This window comes from Dicentrarchus labrax, unplaced genomic scaffold (genome assembly GCF_905237075.1).
Source record: "Dicentrarchus labrax unplaced genomic scaffold, dlabrax2021, whole genome shotgun sequence".
NCBI classification, from domain to species: Eukaryota; Metazoa; Chordata; class Actinopteri; family Moronidae; genus Dicentrarchus; species Dicentrarchus labrax.
Genome location: NW_026136701.1, coordinates 900,058 through 919,409, shown reverse-complemented (window position 1 = coordinate 919,409; position 19,352 = coordinate 900,058). Strand labels below are relative to the sequence as shown.

At 39.8% G+C, this 19,352-nt stretch overlaps 1 protein-coding gene and 1 long non-coding RNA gene across 7 annotated transcripts in view; one reads left to right on the top strand and one right to left on the bottom strand.

The window, feature by feature from the left end:
• Nucleotides 1-1,395: 1,395 nt before the first annotated feature.
• LOC127369997 (C-C chemokine receptor type 3) lies at nucleotides 1,396-19,150 on the bottom strand. Of its 6 annotated transcripts, none has more exons than XM_051411664.1 (6): nucleotides 19,039-19,150; nucleotides 18,462-18,596; nucleotides 18,107-18,242; nucleotides 16,823-16,974; nucleotides 16,390-16,466; nucleotides 11,591-11,977 (listed from the first exon to the last, which is right to left on the bottom strand). In XM_051411664.1, the coding sequence occupies exons 3-6, from the start codon at nucleotides 18,198-18,200 to the stop codon at nucleotides 11,842-11,844; spliced, it is 459 nt and encodes a 152-aa protein (XP_051267624.1). In that variant the 5' UTR covers nucleotides 18,201-18,242; nucleotides 18,462-18,596; nucleotides 19,039-19,150; the 3' UTR covers nucleotides 11,591-11,841. The 6 variants fall into 6 exon arrangements, with proteins under 6 accessions (XP_051267609.1, XP_051267600.1, XP_051267624.1 ...); XM_051411658.1 differs by having other exon boundaries at nucleotides 18,107-18,222; nucleotides 19,039-19,149; XM_051411683.1 differs by lacking the exon at nucleotides 18,462-18,596 and having other exon boundaries at nucleotides 18,107-18,222; nucleotides 19,039-19,148.
• The window catches only part of LOC127370322 (uncharacterized), a 130,112-nt gene continuing 116,476 nt past the window's right edge, over nucleotides 5,717-19,352 (top strand). The window contains exon 1 of the long non-coding RNA XR_007886195.1: nucleotides 5,717-5,767. This is a non-coding gene — a long non-coding RNA (uncharacterized LOC127370322). The remainder of the gene's footprint in view (nucleotides 5,768-19,352) is intronic.

The window sequence follows — 19,352 nt, the reverse complement described above, 5'->3', positions numbered from 1 at the left end:
TCAAGGCCTTGCAACCCCCCATTAAGCCTCGGCAACCCTTAGTAAGGGTCCTGACGCCCAGTTTAGGAACCACTGCCCTAACCTGAACCATCATATTACTGTATACATATACACAGTCAGTGTGGGTTGCTATAGCACAGAGGCAAAACACTGGTTTAACTTAGCCAGTCTTAAAAAAAAAAAACACAAACACAGGGTCAAAACACTCAATGAGCACTTGGTAAAGTTGTCCCACATTTAACCTAGTGTTTCGTTCATCTGAAGTTAAATTTGACTGTTTGAAAAGGCTTTTCTGAAGAGTTAAGGATAAAGATAGAGGATGCTGTACTTGGAGGAATGGATTTGAGGAAGGGGATGAAATTTGGGAGGGGGAAGTCTTCAGCTTAGGCCAGTCTGGGACTGAGGTGACTCTTTAAAAATACTCTAACACCTATAAGGAATTTATAAAATCTTGTTAAATGTACAATATGTAATTTCTGCCACTAGGGTGTCTGAAAAATAACAAAAGACAAAGTTTGATGACATCTTAAAGTAGCGTGGGATCATGGGAGTTGTTTTCTTTACCAGCATTCCCATCACTGCAGTCAGCTTCTCCCGGTTAGGATTCCTTCAGTGTTCATGGTTCAGGAGGTTTCTACCAGGAGCCCAATGATCCACAGAGGTCTCCTCCTCTCCAAAACAAACAGACCTGCTGATTAAAATCGCTAAAAACACTGAATAAAGCAGTTCCACCTTAACAATCACTGTTTCTCCCACACTGTTGGACAGACTAAGGAGAGGCTGTGAGCCGAGCTGCTGCTAACATTAGCTCAGCTTGTTTCTCTGATAACTTAAGATCCAGACATCTAATGACTAAAATCTGTCATCCGGGTTAAAACTAGAGTTAAAAAGCACCCAGATCTAAACAGTGGATGGTAACAATGTGGCTTCAGACTGGATAAACAGTCAATGTATGACAGCTTCTGGCAGAAAACCACAACGCTGACACATGCACAAAGGGGATATAAGGCAATCCTTGAAACACAGCATTGCCTTTGAACATTGTTGGAAACATTTGCGATAATGTAAGTACACAACTCAAGTACATATAGAACATAGCTCTTGAGACTGCTGGCATTGTTATATAAACACCTAAAACGAAATATTTAAATCAGCCGTCAGGTATAAAAGTATTCAATGCTGTTGCAATGCCTCAAACCATTTCAACATTTCCACTATGTCCACATACTTATTTGTGGTTTCTCAAGAACTGATTGCACTGATTCACTAGAGCGATTTGCTTCACTGACAGGAAAACTCACCAGATGTTCTGTCAGAAAAGGGAAACGATAATCCGTCCAATGTCACAAAATACAACAGTACAGAGTATAAGAGACAAAAATAAAAGGCCAGATGTCGGGAACAGTGACTGGTATATTTATTGAAAGATTAAGATACAGTTTATTTTAAAGCACTTGGATAAGATGTGTCAATGCATCACATTGCTATAAACATGCACGTTACATTCAACATTGAATCAACAAGTAAATAATCATTTAGCTCCACATATTACCACAGACCACTTAAAGTTCCTCAAGAAAAGCAACCTTTAAGATTACATAAACCTCTGTGTCCTTCACTGCAATCTGCAACTACACTGCTAGATGCCACTTAATGCCCTTTTAAGTCTTTTGGAAATTAAACTATTTATTTGTGAGCTGTTGGTAGGAACCAGTGGGCTTGGGACTGAGGGCCACTCTTCAGGTACTGAGCCAGAAATTACTGAGAGACAGACTAACACATTGTTGGTTTTGGTCTTTTCATGGGATTCATTGACAACATGAAAAGTATATACCCAACCTATAGAATAACACTAGTCCTAGCCTTAAAGCTGCAGTAGATAACTTTTATAAAAATAACTTTGTCATATTTGCTGAAACTTTCATTATCCTGACAGTAGTACATAGATACATATAATCTGTGAAAAAATCCGGCTCCTCCTAGTGCTCCTAATGGCATTTGCAAGAAGCCACCAGGCCTCAATGAAAACAACCAATGAGAGCTGAGAAATTACACTACAGGGATAACTCTAGCAAAGCATCATATTTTGAAGCAGACAGATTTCACTTTGGTAGTATTTGTTTCTCAGAGGACATGTACGAAAAGACACACAACAAGCCTTCATCTTATAACAGTAACAGTCTGAATGTGAGAAGCAGATGTTTTGTTATCAGGACTAACTTTTGTTAAAGTGAAAATAATGTGTTGGTTGGTTTTTTGTTGTAATATATACTGTAACTTGTAATTATATATACGAAAGAATATAAATTGGCATTTTTTACAGTATCGTCTGGTGTTTGTATGTGTGTGTGTGTGTGTGTGTGTGTGTGTGTGTGTGTGTGTGTCTAGTAGTCAGAGTGTGGTGTCCTCTGTGATGTGGTTTTGGTGCTCTGGCTGCTGATACTAATGTGTCTCTTCAGACAGGGGATGTTCTTTGCCACCAGCCTTCTGAAGTGGCTCTGGAACTTCTTTCCCACGAACGTGTAAAACACGGGACTGATGCAGCAATACAAATAGGCTATGTTCCGGGTCACATACAGTGCATAGTCCAAGCTAGAGGAACATGAGTCTTCATCCTCGCTGGTGCTGGAGATCTGAATGGCTTGAAGAAGGATGACGATGTTGTAGGGTGTCCAGCAGGCGAAGAAGGTGAAGATGATGACAAAGATGAGCTTGATGGAGCGGCACTTCTCCTTCATGCGGGTGGACAGGATGCGGACGGTGATGGAGATGTAGCAGTACATCACCATGAACAGAGGGAGGAGGAAGAAGAGCAGGAACTGTTGGTAGTAAGTGACCAGACGCCAGCGGTCCATGGTCTCCTCAGGGTATCCTAGCTCCTCACACATGATTCCGCTGGACGGGCTCGTCCACACATTTTGGAGAATGAGCTCTTTCACACTTGCTAGAATACTGATGCACCAAACCACCACAGATGCAATGATGGCGTATGACCTTCTCCTGCTCTTGGCAGCTGCCACTGCATGCACCACTACAAGGTATCGGTCAAATGTCATAAGTGTGAGAAAGAGGATGGAGCTGTAGAAGCCAATGAAGTAAGCGCTGCTGACTATCTTACACAGAACCAAGCCAAAAATCCACTCAGACTGATGGTAAATCGCCAAGAAGGGCAGACTGGAGGCAAAGAGAATGTTGGAGAGGACCAAATTCAGGAGGAAGACGTTTGTCACCGTGTTCAGCTTCTCATACTTGTAGATGATGAAGAGGACAAGACCGTTGCCGATGTAACTCAGGATGAAGTTGGTATAGTAGAAAATTGGGATGAATCTCGCGCCAAACTCATTGACATCCCTCTTTGAACAGAGCCGGACAGTTTCACTGACCACATAATTCCCATCAGTGGTGTTATCATATTGACCGAAAAATGTCATGAACTCTTCCAATTCACTCATGGCTGCGATTTGTCCTGTGGCACAGATAAATTAAAGATATGTTAATCTTTGCTGGTAGTTGAAGAAATTGCTTATTAAACACAACTGGCCTTAATCTCACAAACTTTAGCTAAACCCTCATACGACAATAATCTCACAAAGATGGGTGGGAAAATCTAAGTGCTTGCTTGGTGGCATGTTAGTTAACTAAAGTTAGTGAACTCACCCAGTAAAACATTTTGTCACACACATTGACAAACCTCTTTTCTCATGTTCGATCTGTATTAGCCCCTGCCAAGGAAACTCAACTTTATGTTTTAGAGAATGAGTACATTGGTTAGCACACACTGATGAAGGCCAGGAGACTGAAAATTAGGGATGAGCGGGTACAATATCTGTATTATCTGTATTTGTATCATTCGTATCTGTAATCGGAATGGGCGGGGCTTAAACTGGATGTAGGTGATGTTTAAACAGGAAGTTGACAGGACCAACTGGGAGTTCATTTAAGCCTAAAATGTATATGGGTTGAACCGAAGTTGCCAGAATAGCTTTGACTTCATATTTTATCTTCAGAGCATTGTTTTTGATTTTTGAGTAAGATACTATTTTTTTAAAATAGCCATATACGAATATTAAGATTTTACCCTCTATGTCTGTGAGATCTGCTCTGTGCTGCTTGATGTGAGTGGCTCTCAGCTTCCGGCTTCCGGGAAAAATAGACCACCACTATGAGACGCACCGCTGCACTTCAGGTGGAATTTGGGAGTACTGATACTTGTAAAAAAGAATATTATCTGTACCACACACCCGTTTTAGCCGAGTACTCACCCAACTCTGTAAAGTTTGGCATTTTAATATGGCGCCATATGGAGATTGACTCACTGCTGTAACCAGCTTGGGGTGGCCGTTAGAGGAACTGCAGTTTTTGTTACTTCCTCTTTAGCTTAATTTGAGGCCAAGCTTGCATAGGGGTCAGATGTCCTTTCACTTTAGGTGTAGCCCTCAGAAGGCTGTGAGCTAACATTGCCTGTACATCTGTCTGACATTGATATTAATTTTTTTAATTGTCAATTGGACATACAACTGTGAGTTTTACTGTATGTATTTTACAGATTCACTCAGATTCATCTGCCCTGTGTCACTGTGAAACTCATCAATCCGATGACTCATTTTCTGACCCATGATTTGTTGCATCAACAGGATTTTTTTTACTATATTAAAAATGTAGATGCTTAATTATTTTTGACCAGCCAGTAGCAAAGATGCACACATTTAGAAGAAATTATTTTAAATATAATATCTAATAAATATAGTTTTTGTAACGTTACACCATCCATTAATGTGGAAAAACTGTCTTGTTGGGTTTGAGACTTATAAGCTACTCAGCAGTTTTGTCTATTTTACATTAAAGAGTGGTCATAATTCTTTCTAATCATTTGAAATGAGTCACAGATGCAATCACAATGTTACTTTTCACATCAAGGTACAAACATACATTTCTGCAGCTTAACATTAATTAATTATGTAATGTTAGTTTGAATCAGGTTACTGATTTGTCATCGCAGCAAAATGTTACGGATTAATTTCCATGGAAATAAAAAATAAGAAGTGCCTGAGTCATTTCAGTATTTTGCATGAAACTGAACATTCATCTTGCTACCATAGTGCTCTATCTTAGCTGATTTAAAGGGACTCTTATAATAAATAATAAATACCCTATTTTTAAAGCAGGATCAATTAAACAAAATATGCATATGTACATTTCATAAAAAGGGTTACATGAATATTACTGTAAAAAATAAAAATCTCTCTTGAGTGACTCTGATGTCACTGTCTTAATGCTGATTGAACTTACCAGTGCAGCTTTATGGGTGTGCAGTGGAAGGACGACAGTGAAGAGCACAAGGAAGCACTAAAGAGTTTCATACTTCTCCAGTATCTGCTAAAGGGGCTGTCCTAAAACAGATAATGTGCTGTGTGTGGTTTGTGTGGCCACTCAACAGTAATTCAGGCTTTAGCTATTACATATGTGATTCCCTGTGTAAAAAAAGACTGGTACAAGTACGAAGAAGATATTTGTGTAAAAATGTAGGGGGTAAAACTAAACAAAAAAGAAGTAGGCTAAAGCACAGATGCTTGAAAAAATACTTAAATGTGTGGTAACACTGTAAGAAAATATTGAATTTCCTTCTTTACTACTTAAGATGTTTCCATATTTCTGTTCGATGGACTTTGCCATCACTGAGTGAATGTGTGTGAAAGGGTGAATGTGGCACGTAGTGTAAAAGTGCTTTGAGTGGTCGGAAGACTAGAAAGGCGCTATATAAGTACAGGTCTATTTACTATTTACCATATTTAAATTCTGCACATACATAACTGCTGTCGCTCAGGCTTGGTGGATTATTGCAAATACCATTAGGAGCACTAGCCACAGATTATCTGTCTCATGTACAACTGTCAGGATACAGTGAAGTTTCCACAAAAATGAAAAAATAATTTTTTTTAATAACATTGACCTACTGCTTCTTTAAATAAGGAGTTTTCTACCAGCAGTTACTGTTATCGTAAAGCCCGTTGCCTAGCCTCGAACAAGCTAGGACCACTTTCAGGATCGTGAGGGGCCAGATATCTTGTGATATATCTGAAATTCCCCTTTGACGTCCAAGCCTCTGAGTGCCAGTGTGATTGACAGCTGAGCTGGCAGAGACATGACATAGACAAACTATAACTGTACCAGCTGAGACACCCTTTTGTTGCTACTCAGCATTTATCAAGCTGAGTTGACATTTGCTGCCAAAGGATATGATGTCCTTTCAGATTTGTTTTGGTGTAGATCAGAGTTAAGCCTTAATGTGATGTACAGTTTGTTGCCTTCTTATTTGATAATTTAAACATTAAATATTTGCTGCTCACTGAAGTCTTCAGGAGAGACTGGCTGCAGCCCTACATTAGATAGTTACCACCAGTGTGAAATTGAAATAGATTGCATGCATATTGCACAATTCTACCCTTCCAGACACTTCCACAGAATTAAGTTAATAAAATATGTAGTACTGTAGTTTAAGGAGGAGGTGCAATGCTTCTGGGTATAAATGATCTTATCTGACTGTTTTGTTTGCTCTTCCTCTTTGCCCACATCTTTGGCTCTCAGTTCTCTTTCCTGCTAATGTAAAACTATCAAGTACTATCAAACCACAATATTTTATTGTTGTAAACTATGGAAGAAACTAACATTAAAGCTGCTGTAGGTAACTTTTATTAAAATAACCTTTTGTCATATTTGCTGAAACTTTCACTATATTACTGGTATATATGGGGCGGCAGTAGCTCAGTGTGTAGGGACTTGGCTTGGGAACCGGAGGGCCGCCATTTCAAGTCCCACAGACCACAATATGGAGTGTAGACTGGTAACTGGAGAGGTGCCAGTTTCACCTCCTTTGCACTGCCGAGGAGCCCTTGAACAAGGCAACCTAACCCCAAGTCCACAAGTGCATGAAGTGTGTATTTCAGCCTGTGTGTGTGTGTGTGAGAATAAAAATAAAAAAGAATGAAAAAACAATTTCCCCAATAGGGAATTAATAAAGTACATATCTTATCTTATATCCTGACAGTAATACATGAGACACATAATCAGTGAAAAAAATCTGGTTACTCCGGCCCCCCCTATAATATGTGTAACACTGATTAAAAGTACATTTAAAAATGGCACATCATTTAAAAAAGGTTGCCAATCCCTGCTCCAAGTGTACTCTAAAGAAATATCACTAATTTTGAGCGCCCAGTTAGCTCAGTTGGTAGAGCTGGCGACCCATGTACTGAGGCTGAGCGGCCCAGGGTTTGAATCCGACCTGCAGCCCTTTGCTGCGTGTCATCCACACTCTGTCCACCCTCCTTTCCTGTCTATCTTCAGCTGTCACTAAGACCAAGAAATATCAGAAATGTATCTGATGTTTTTGCCCCTTCACAGACACAGTAACTACTGACTTAGTGAATCCAGCTGCTGAAAGGCTCTGCAGTGGGGATCTCAGCTAGCTGTGGTATTGCTAGGTAAGCAGGAACAGGGAGACAGCCTGTTTCACTGAGCATGAGTCATTCTGTTGCATTACTGTGTCTTTTCCACTAACCTCACGATAGAGGAGACCTGTAACCATGGTAGCTATACACAACAAAGAAAGTCACAGCTGACATAAAAATTAAAAAATGTCACTGATGAAAACAAGACTTAAGGTTTAGTTTTACTTGACTTAAATAGAACAGAACAAACAAAACTGAAAAGACTGAAAGCCCCTCCTGAAAAATCAGTTCATGAAGACAAAAATATTTACATATGGTGTTTTAAATCTTTCCTGGAACTTGCAGATATAAAAAAAAAGGTGTTAAACAGCCCATTTCCTTTCAAAGTTCTCTAGCACTCTATATTTAATAGATCTACCCACACTGGCACAATAAACCACTATGTGGGACAATGTCAAAATAAAACAACTCTTTTTTTATTGTTAAATTGCTAAATCATCAAATGTCACTGACATGCATATTCACAACCTCTCTGGGGGCATCATACTAAGAAAGAAACTTACATCTAAGCATCGTATCATGTCCTGCTGGAGGTTTTCATTATTGTTCAGATGCACTGCTGTAGATTGTGACAGTGCAGCGATCAAAATGTCAAATGCATTAATAAAACTTTATTTCGAGTTTCAGGGGCTCTTTACACAGAAAACACAGTTCGAGGAACAAAAAAACTACTGCAAATTCCAGCAGACGGTCTCTAGCAGAATGGTCTAAGTGATGAGAAATGTTTTTCTGACACCTCATCCACTGTGTTGCAATATGCAGAAGCAAACTTTTGACACAGTAACAAGTATGAAGTCACATTTAAAGGGATAAACCTCACCAATACAAGTAGTGTGGCAGTTAAAGTTTACCTATTCTGCTCATTCCCAGCTCTGTATTCTCCATTTGAGACTAAATCCTAATCCACAATTTCACTAGTAATTACAACTATAAGTAAATGTACATTTTAATTCACACCACTGGAATAGCATTATGTCTGATGCTGCTCTAGAAAAAAGGCGCTTTACAAATAAACTCAGTGAACCATGTAATGTATGTCATTTCACTGGAATGAGAGGTGGTGTGTGTGATCAGATGAGAAAATCTATAAAATGGTTTCAGCTTTCCAGGTGTCATACTTTCTTCCTAGAAACACAGAGGTTTACTTGTAGTGTACAATGTATTCTAGACAATTTCAGGACAATGTAGGAATAAAAACAAAGGGAATCTTCATGTTAAAAACGTTAAAGAGTTCGGTCTAGACCTGCTCTATTCGAAAAGTGTCCTGAGATAACTTCTGTTATGAATTGGCGCTATACAAATAAAATTGAATTGAAAAAAAAAAATTGAATTCATGTTCTCCACTGTTACTGACTTCATCTGTGTATTATTCGCTGAGCCCATTGTAGCAGATAGTAATGATAGTTTAAATTACTATGGTAGCTAGTGCTAGCTAGACAGGACAAGAAGTTAATGTAAATGGGAAATGTTCTTCCAACCACTCAAAGCGCTTTTTATTTGCCCCATTCGCCGTTTCACACACATTCACACAGCGATGGAAAAGCCCATTGAAGAGAAACTGGGTCATTCATACACATTCAGGGAGGAGCCAGGATCAAACCAACAACCTTGTGATTAGTGGACGACGCTCTACCTCTGAGCCCAATGTGCTACTACTAGCTCGCTTCACAGGACAGTGTACAGTGCTAACAATATAATACTTAAATTCTGAATTACTCATTTATTTAACCATTTACACATGAAACTAAATAATAAAGTAGTAATAAAGAAATACAGATTTAATGTAATGAATTAGTTTTAATGTCATAAATTAGATTTTGTCAGAAAGAAGATGTAGTTGCACTCGGCTAATAATTGGTCATGATTTTAAGCCATGAAAATGACATTCACTATTTTTACTATATTTACTATACATATTCAAGGGAAGGTGTGAACTTGTTTCCATGTGATGAAAAACAAGGTTGTTTTTGCTGTCTTGTTTCTTGATAACATATTTTCTTTATGAGATCTTGCTGACTGTATAAAGAGCTTAAAGAACACAACATACTGAGCATACTTTTGCTGTTTTGTACATATTTTAGAGAACAGTTAAAAAAAGTGATACCATAAAAACTGTGAATTAGGTCTGACACAGAAACTGTTGGAGCCTTCCATCACCAGGATGAACCTGCCTTTTTAGAACAAGAAGCTAAATGAACATGATTATCTGTGTATTTCCATCTAATAAAAAGAGTGACAAACATGCTTTGCAAGTAACTGTGGTGATCATCTGCACAGGAAGTAGGAAATTGCGGTACATTCAGTCAGTGAAACCACAGTTTGTATCCTGCTTTATGATTCCTCCTACTGCTTGACCTACGCACACACACACACACACACACACACACACACGCACACACACACACACACACACACACACGGCTAGAACCTTTTAACTCAAATGAGCCCTTTTCTATCATTGAGTAAACTGACTATATAATATATTTATGAATATGTCATATTATATTCAATGTATGACAATAACAGTAGATAAACCCAAATAGTGAACACAATAACTGCAGTTTGTGTAGAATTTACTTTATATCTTGTAATAATAATAATAATATTCTAAACTTTAAAAATAATAATATGGGTCCGAGCACTGACAGTGTGAAGGCCCGATTTAAATTGAAATAATTATTATTTTTCTCTGAAATTAATTGCCTTTTTGGAGGCCTTATCATATACAAAAACTCAATAAACTCTGTGCACATATCAGTCATGGTGAAAAATTACGTGTTTTATGGGTCTCTGACATGTGAGCGCGAAAATGGCTCAACAGTGCCCCCATATTGAGCAGCCCCAATAGCACATTTCACCTATGAGTGTGAAAAGTGGTACACATATACATCATGTCCTGATGTACAAAAAATCCTGTTGGAGCCATATCCCAAACCTAACAGTCTCTGGCATGGCGCGAAGATTTGACATTTCGCCATGAAACAGGAAGTTGTCACAATTTCAGTGTACTTTGTCCAATCTGCACCATAATGCACTTGTCTGAAAAGAGTCCCGCCCTGAACACATCCACTTGACAATATTCAGTCATACTCATAGTGCCCCCTACTGGCAACAGGAAATGTTGATTTTTATACTTTAATGTTCTACTCCTAGCAGATTGATCACATTTCAGCTGAAATTTGGTCAGAAGACGCAAAACGTATTGTTGATATGTGATTAATATGGTGAGTTTTTTTTAAAGGTTGTGTCCGTGGCATGGCGTCAAATTTTGATGTACCGCCAGAACGCATGAATTTGCTAATGGCGTGTCTGTGGTGTGGCGTGAAAGATTACATTACCCCATGATATAAGCAGTGTTGTTAAAAATCAGCTCCGGCATCCTGTCTAACTGGTATTTATGAAAATCGGGTGGAATGTAATCATGATGTAAATGTATCATGTCACGATGTACAATATAATGTAAAACTGTGATGCCATTTCCAGCTATTTCAGGGCTTCTATTTAACAAATTCCTCCTAGGAAATTGATCAAAACGACTTCAAAATTGTAACACACGAATTTGCTGCTTGACCGTGCTCCTTATAAAATTATTTACAGAGACCCAACAGTTCAGTTTCAGAGCAACCACTGAGCGACGGCAGCAAGGAAAAACTTCCTTTTAAGAGGCAGAAACCTCGGACAGACCCCAGCTCTAGCTGGGTTGCCGTGACGAGAGACGAGAGAGAGAGAGAGAGAGAGTCCCACCCTGAACAACTGAACATGCCAAAATTCAGTTATAGTGATAGCGCCCCCTACTGGCAACAGGAAGTAAGTGCTGCGTAGCGATTTTGATCTGATTTATGTCGTAGTCCACACGTTACGCCGGCACGTGACGCGGCCGCAGCACACCCCAAAATGTGCCAAGTGCCTGTTCATCACTGCTTTCAGTTTGAATTTAATAGTTTCTTCACAGAAATCAACTTTGGCAACCCCTAGTGGGGGATTACACACTTCTTGGTCTTGCATGGCTGGACCTGTGGCACATCGTACTTTAAAAGGAAATTAAGTCTAGCAGTGACTTAACAGAGCAACACAACTGTCAGTGCAATGCCAGCAACACATTATTTAATTAAAATCAAACTCTGAGACACAACACAATAATCCAGAACAGTCTGGTAGAAGCCCAGTGACACTCACAGAGCTGTGTGTCATCGTCAGTACCTGCAGTCTCTTCGCAATGACCATGGAGTTCAGTATTTGCCATTTGGTACATATACATCCATAATATTTGGATCGATAGACCTCTCCTAGGAACCCGACAACTTTCATTGTTCTAATCGGTACATGGGGTTGGTCAGTTCCAGTGGTCTGTGTCCAGCCCATGTGTGTGCTCTGTTGCCCGGCTTTGTGCTGCAGCTGGTGGAGGAGGGTTCAGCAGGTCCATGGTCTGTCCTTCCCGGATCTTCAGAACTGCCTGCTTCAGACTCCAGCTGCAGGGAGGGACAATCACAGCAGGAATGGCGCATATAACAAGCACTGGTAATGCTACATTGACAATGTGACCTTTGACCTTCAGAAGAATAAAAGTATACAATAGATGCAAGGAGTTGAGTCTGTTAGATGTTTGTCTGAAAATAGCTCACTCAGTTTTCCCGAATAAAATAATCAAGTATATCAAGCTTTCAAAATTTTGGCGTGCGACTATGCAGAGCTGCCTCTACGCAGAGCTGCCTCTACGCCGTTATTAGTTCTGCAGTGATGTAGTCATCAGAAAAGTAAACGTAATGTTTTTCTGCGTAAGGACACTTTTATGGACACAGTGAATAAACAAGGCTGCACAGACACAATAATTCAGTTTTCATTTATAAAAGACAACGTAAAGAAGAGTGGTAAATGGACTGTACTTGTATAGCGCCTTTCTTTCTTCTTCCGACCACTCAAAGCGCTTTTACACTACATGCCACATTCACACACTAATGGATGACTCATCTCAAACAGAAACTAGCATTCTCACACATTCATACACTGACACACAGCATATGCAGCAATATGGGGTTCAGTATTTTGCTCAAGGACACTTGCAGCAGGAGGGAGGAGCCGGGGATCAAACCGCCAACCTTCTGAGTAGTGGATAAATATTATTTATTCAATATGTTAAGGGAAAAAATAGAAGTAGATAGCACCTGTTAGTTTACTTCCTCTTCCTCAGAGAAGTTTGACAGTGGATCATCGTCCAACTTTCTACCATAAATTATGTTTTCTGCTTGGTTGGCTAAGGATTCCAAATGGTAAAAAGCTGATTTGTATGAACTACAGTAGTGAGTTACAATGTTCTGGCAATTATCTGACAAAATAATAGCATACATAGTCAGAATGTAACATACATGTTAACAGTTGGATTTTAAAACCTGGTCATTTGAGTCACGTGACTGCAAACAATGTATGTATGAATGTATGTATCATCAATATAGTCACATTTTATATTTAGCCAAAAATCACTCTTAATACCTTTTATATAATTCCCTCTAGGTCTTCATCACATAGATTATATGAGTCTGGACGGGTAACTGAAACTTGACTGGTCGGTGAAGACATACAACCAGAGAGCGGTAATTCTAGTTTCTGTCATACGACCTGAAGTTTGTCTAGCATTCATTTGTATCAAATTTAATGTTACCATTAGTTAATGAGATATTCACTGCCATTGATCTTGATCTGTCTCTGTCCTTCTGTCTTTACCTCTGTCTCCGTCTTTCTGTTTTTACCTCTCTCTGTACCCCAACTGGTCGATGCAGACGACCACCCACCTAGAGCCAGGGTCTGTCCAAGGTTTCTGCCTCTTAAGAGGACGCTTTTCCTTGCCCCCGTCGCCAAATGCTTGCTCATGGTGGAACTGTTGGGTCTCTGTAAATAATGTTTTAAAGAGTTCGGTCTAGACCTGCTCTATTTGAAAAGTGTCCTGAGATAACTAAATTATGAATTGGCGCCATACAAATATAATTGAATTTAAGTGAATGCACTGAAAGGAAGGTCATTTTCATACAATATAAAGCAGCTGTGGAACAGATAATGTACTCATATTCATTCATAGATCACTGTGCACTGCTTTAACTACCTTAACTATTTATTTTCTACTTCATCTAGCCTACTAGTTGGAGTGTATTTCATTAGAACTGTTTATTTATATTGTAGGCATTATTCCATGATTGTAGCACATTACTAAAAGTATGTGTTTAATGTTATAAAGAGTTCGGTCTAGACCTGCTCTATTTGAAAAGTGTCCTGAGATAACTTCTGTTATGAATTGGCGCTATAAAAATAAAATTGAATTGAATTGAATTGAATTTGGTTCCTCTTGTTGACAGGGTTACTGAATTAGTGTGTATTTGCATCAGACATGCTTCTGAGACAACTAATCAGCTTCTAACACCCAGCTGACCCTCAACCCCAATTTTTTGCTCTTCAGCTGGACGAATCCACTGACATAGCAAACCTTGCCAACCTGCTCGCCTACGTAAGGTATGAATACAACGGAGAAAGAGAGGAGGACTTTCTCTTTTGTAAACCTTTGCAGACACGCACAACCGCAGAGGCATTTTTGACATGTTGAATGGTTTCATCACAGAATATGGGATTGATTGGTCAAGATGCGTGGGAATAAGCACAGACGGAGCAGCAGCCATGGTAGGCCAACACAGCGGCCTTGTTAAACGTGTGCCAGCAGTTGCTCCGCAAGTGAAATCTATCCACTGCAGCATCCACAGAGAGGCTCTCGCCGCCAAAAGAATGCCTCCTGATACCAAAACTGTTCTGGATGAAGCAGTAAAAACTGTAAATTTCATCAAGGCCCGCCCGCTGAATTCAAGACTGTTCTCAGTTTTATGTGAGGAGATGGGCAGTGAGCACCGACAATTGCTGCTCCATACCGAGGTCCGGTGGCTGTCAAGAGGGAAGGTGCTTGCACGGCTTTACGAGTTGCGAGATGAGGTGAGACTCTTTCTACTTGACACCAAGTTCGACCTTTCTGGACGATTCAGTGATGCAGACTGGCTTGCCAAGTTGGCATATCTGTCTGACATTTTTGAGCACTTGAATGGACTAAATAGGAGTCTACAGGGGAAGTCGGTTACTCTTTTTCATACGCAAGACAAAGTTGAAGCAGCAATCAAGAAGATGGGGATGTGGGCCAGGCGCGTAGAGGAGGCAAACTATGACTCATTTTCAAATCTTTCAGATTTTTTAGACAGCTCAGACACGCACCTTTCAAGTGCTGAGCAAGATGATATCAGACAGCACCTACACCTGCTGAAAACTCAGCTACGGATGTATTTCCCAACCCCCGACACAACAGCGAAATGGATAAGAAATCCGTTTGCCACCCTGGATGACTACACCCTGACCTCACCTCCAGAGAGCAAGACAGCCTGGCCGAACTGTCCTGTGACAGTGCTTTAAAAATTGACTTTTCTGAGAGATGTCTGCCTGCTTTTTGGCCAAAGGTTGCCACAGAATACCCCGAGATGTCCGACAAAGCCCTGAAGTGGCTTGTGCCTTTTCCAACCACTTACCTCTGTGAATCAGGATTTTCATCCCTGGTCATGTTGAAGACAAAATATCGGAACAGACTTAATATTGAACCAGATCTCAGATTGAGGCTGTCATCACTGGAACCTGACATCTAGAAATTAATGTCTGCAAAGCAACATCATCCATCTCATGAGGTGAGCATTTATTTATATATTTCTTTAATATAGGCCTATATTTTTGTAATTTTATTTGGGTGAATTAATATTAACGAAATAAATGTGATAATAGCTTTCCACTTGAACTAAGCCTACTAGGCTTATAGGCCCACTGGGCCTACTGTGAACTTATTCTCTTTCTCTGTCTCTGTCTCTCCCCCTCTCTCTCTCTCGCTCTCAGGCAGACACTGCACAGTGATGCCATAACCGGAATATCAATCTGTGTTTTCGGTGTGATCACATGCACAGTTGGTTCAAAAGTGAATGTTCTTATTACTGTAACGTTATAGATTTAATAATACTATATTGTTAAGGAAATAAGTTGTTCAAATGAACCTGATTATGCCATGGGGCGCTTGAGTAAATAAATAAATTAAATATGTGGCAGCAGTTGTGTGCAGTAAACTTTCTTTCAACATGCCTGTTGTATCGGAAAGTCATATTTCCGCCTGTGCCCTATTTTCGCTCTTTTACGAGTAGCGTCACTTAATATTCATTTCAATACTGATGCGATGACCAGTTATAGTTTTAGTGCTAGTAGGCCTATTAAGAGGTGCGGATTAATTCAGGTAGGACTGTGTGTAGACATTTTATTATGTGTATTATGAGGTGGTTGGTGGTCCACACACACAAAAAGTTTGAAAACCCCTGTACTAGACAATCAAAGGCAGAATAGGGCGGGTCATTATAAATAATAAAAAAATAGCTTCCTGTACTTAGATATGCTATGTGCTAGACCACATTTTGAAGATGGCTAAAAGATTAAAAGGGACATATATATAGTCACAGCTTAAGTTAGCTAATGTTAGCAAACACTAGCTAACTAGGTAGAAAATCTACATCAATTGTTCCCTAGCTAGTAACATCTGAAAGCTAATGTTAGCAAAACACTAGCTAAATAGCTAGCTAATTTAAGTAAATTATTAGCTATTGAGATCTAATAGTTAGTTAGTTAGTCAGTTAGTTAGTTAGCGTTTTGCTAACATTAGCTATCAGATGTTTCTAGCTAGGGAACAATTCATGTAGATTTTCAGCTAACGGTTAAGGAGAAAGTTGACGGAGTTTGCAACCAAGGCTTGCTCAACTGTTGCTGGAGTACAGAATAAAAAGGGGCAGGGCTTAAGAAGGGTCAATATCTGCATTGAATAGAGTTTACTCACCCGTACGTATTAGGATCTCTAATTGAAAACGTATACAGATAACCTCCAGTTTTTGACCCAGTCACAGGAATCTTTATCTGCAATACAATGCAAATTCATCTGTGTAAGTGCAAGTGTAGACAGATATCAGAGCTCTTCAAAACATGAACGTGAGATACAACTGTCAGTCATTTGAATCCCACAGCAGTCTCACAAATGACATTAAACATATGCAACAACAGTATTTCATTAGAGCCTGCCTAGCAACTGTAATTAAAAAACAATGAGGTGTCAGTCCAAACATTGTGACCCATGTTGCAGTAATGCTCCAACAAACAGGGATGTAACAAGTGACAATCGCCAGCAGGGGGTGACAAATGCTTTGTGGGACAGTCTGATAAAAGCTCCCAGCAAACTCACATAACACATTTTGTCACTTTCTAAAACACAGTACCTGTGCCATGTGCTGATCTACACGGTTGTATCTGTCAGTCAGATGGAGGTTGTGGACTTTTAAAGGCGGTGCACCCAGGCTTTGCATGGCAACTGGACATTCTTCCAACTTTTGCAGAGCCAGTCTGTGGTAGTCTGACTCAGTGAATTTCTCTAATTGGACAGAAGATTACAAAACAGTGAATGATTCTTGAAGAATGAAAGCCAGAGAGGTTGAGAAATGTTCATCTATGTGCAATTACCTCGGAAAGCAGAAGCACAGTTGTCAGCAGCTCAGCTACGTAAGAGAGAGCCTGCTAACTTTGAGTCTGTATGTGTGGGACCAGGATGTATGCAGTTAAGTAGCTGATGTTTCAGTTAAAGTAAGAAGCAACAAATGTAGTTAAAGGTCCAGTGTGTAACATTTAGGAGGATCTATTGTCAGAAATGGAATAAAATATTCATTAGTGTATAATCACCTGAAAATAAGAATTATTGTGTTTTCATTACCTCACAACAAGCTGTTTTTATCTACATAGGGAGCGGCTCCTGTTCTACAGAGTCCATCATGTTTCTACAGTAGCCCAGAACGGCTAACACTGGCTGTAGACAGGGCCGTTCACATACAAGTTTTATGAGTAGTTTCTCCTCCACACTTGGAACACTCTCTGTAAATAATGTTTTAAAGAGTTCGGTCTAGACCTGCTCTATTTGAAAAGTGTCCTGAGATAACTTCTGTTATGAATTAGCGCTATACAAATAAAACTGAATTGAATTGAATTAACTTTTACATAACTATAGCTCTTAACCCTCCTGGCCATATATCTGCCAGCTGCACCTGTCTTTCCCCCTGCATCCTGAATTAAGGGGAAGTGTACACTGGTAGACTAAATGTGTCATAATGGAGCACTTATTTAATGCTCCAACAAATGCAGCAGAGAAAGCACAGCCTGTGGTTCTTAAAAACTCCAGCCTCCTTTAAAAAAGGAGTTTTATCTATCTTATCTATACATTGCAGACTAGAGAACACGGGTGTGTCTCAGCTCAGAATGCTCCAACATTCACTACTGTAATGTGGACAGACATCAACATTAATGAATATTTTTTGCCTGTTAACCTGCTATAATATCTCTGATGATTGTCTGGAAACAGCTGACAGCACAAGAATGGGCTGTTCACAAGTAAGCGATGAAACCAGCTGAAGCTGAAGCACTGGAGATAGTTCACACACACACACACACACACACACACACACACACACACACACACACACACACACACACACACACAGATCATTTGTACTCACTCTGCTGGAGATAGTACATGGTACCCATCCCTCCACCAGTCAGCAAGGTGGTGAAGATGGTGAGCTGCTGTAGCTTACTGGTGGAAACCCTCATCTTTGCTTACTTCCTTGTCAGGCTGCACAGACACACACCGGTCTGGTCAGAAAAAGGTATACAGGGAACCATTTGCAATCTAATAGTCCTCATGTTGACAATAATTGAAAATAAATTCTCTATCAGTGGAGAGTGGATTGTAGTTTCTTTATACATGTTGAGTTTGGGACATTAAAAAGTAACTTGATAGAGGCTGAATTACCCATAATATTAAATAATATGTATGTATGTATGTTCATACGTTTCCTTAACCTAACGTACCTGCTGTCAGTATCCCTTTCTAAAAGCTACCAGCACTGGGTTTCAGCAGGTTTCAGCAGGTTTCAGCAGGTTTCATGTGGTTATCTAAGTTAGCAGCAAACCCTTCTGGCACCAGTCTGGAGTTTCTGCTTAAAGCTGGGGACACACATAAAGACAGCAGATCCTGAATAGGATTGATGATGCTATGATATATGATGATTCACCTTTTTTCCCCCAGGATAGCCAAGTCATGCCCTACTGACACTGCTGCCTTTAGAGTTCAAGTGCTCTTACATTGTTTATATTTCTATTTACACTCATAATGCTGCATTTAGAAGGATAAATAGTAAACAAAGACTGACGTTATCTGACGTTAGATAGTTTCCATATCATAAATAGATAAATCATGTGTGTGTGTGTGTGTGTGTGTGTGTGTGTGAGGGTCTGGAGGACGAACACACTGCTGGAGCTCAGTCACACAGATGTTCACAGCATGCAGGAAATGAGTCCTCTGTAGTTTTCATGTCTAACGTTGACATAATTGACACTGTAGCAAACGTTGCTGCTTACGTGAAAGACACCGTGAAGACATTCTCACCTTGTTTAACAGCGGACAGGTTACTCTGTTATACGACTCCGCTCCCTCTACTTCCGTAAACGTCATAACAAACTGTCGCCAATTGGACGTGGGTGCGCTCCATTAATGCTTTGGCGTTTCCCCTCACGTTCGGATAGGCGGCGTCTGAACTCCTACACTGAAATCATAAGACAATGTTTATAGTTCTATAACTGCAGTGTGTTACTGCTGTAACTGTAACGTTTTACTCATATTTAACATAACCACTCATATTGCACATTTACACTTCGATTCATTCCCCTAGAGATTTTACTGATGTTGCATGTTACAGTAGA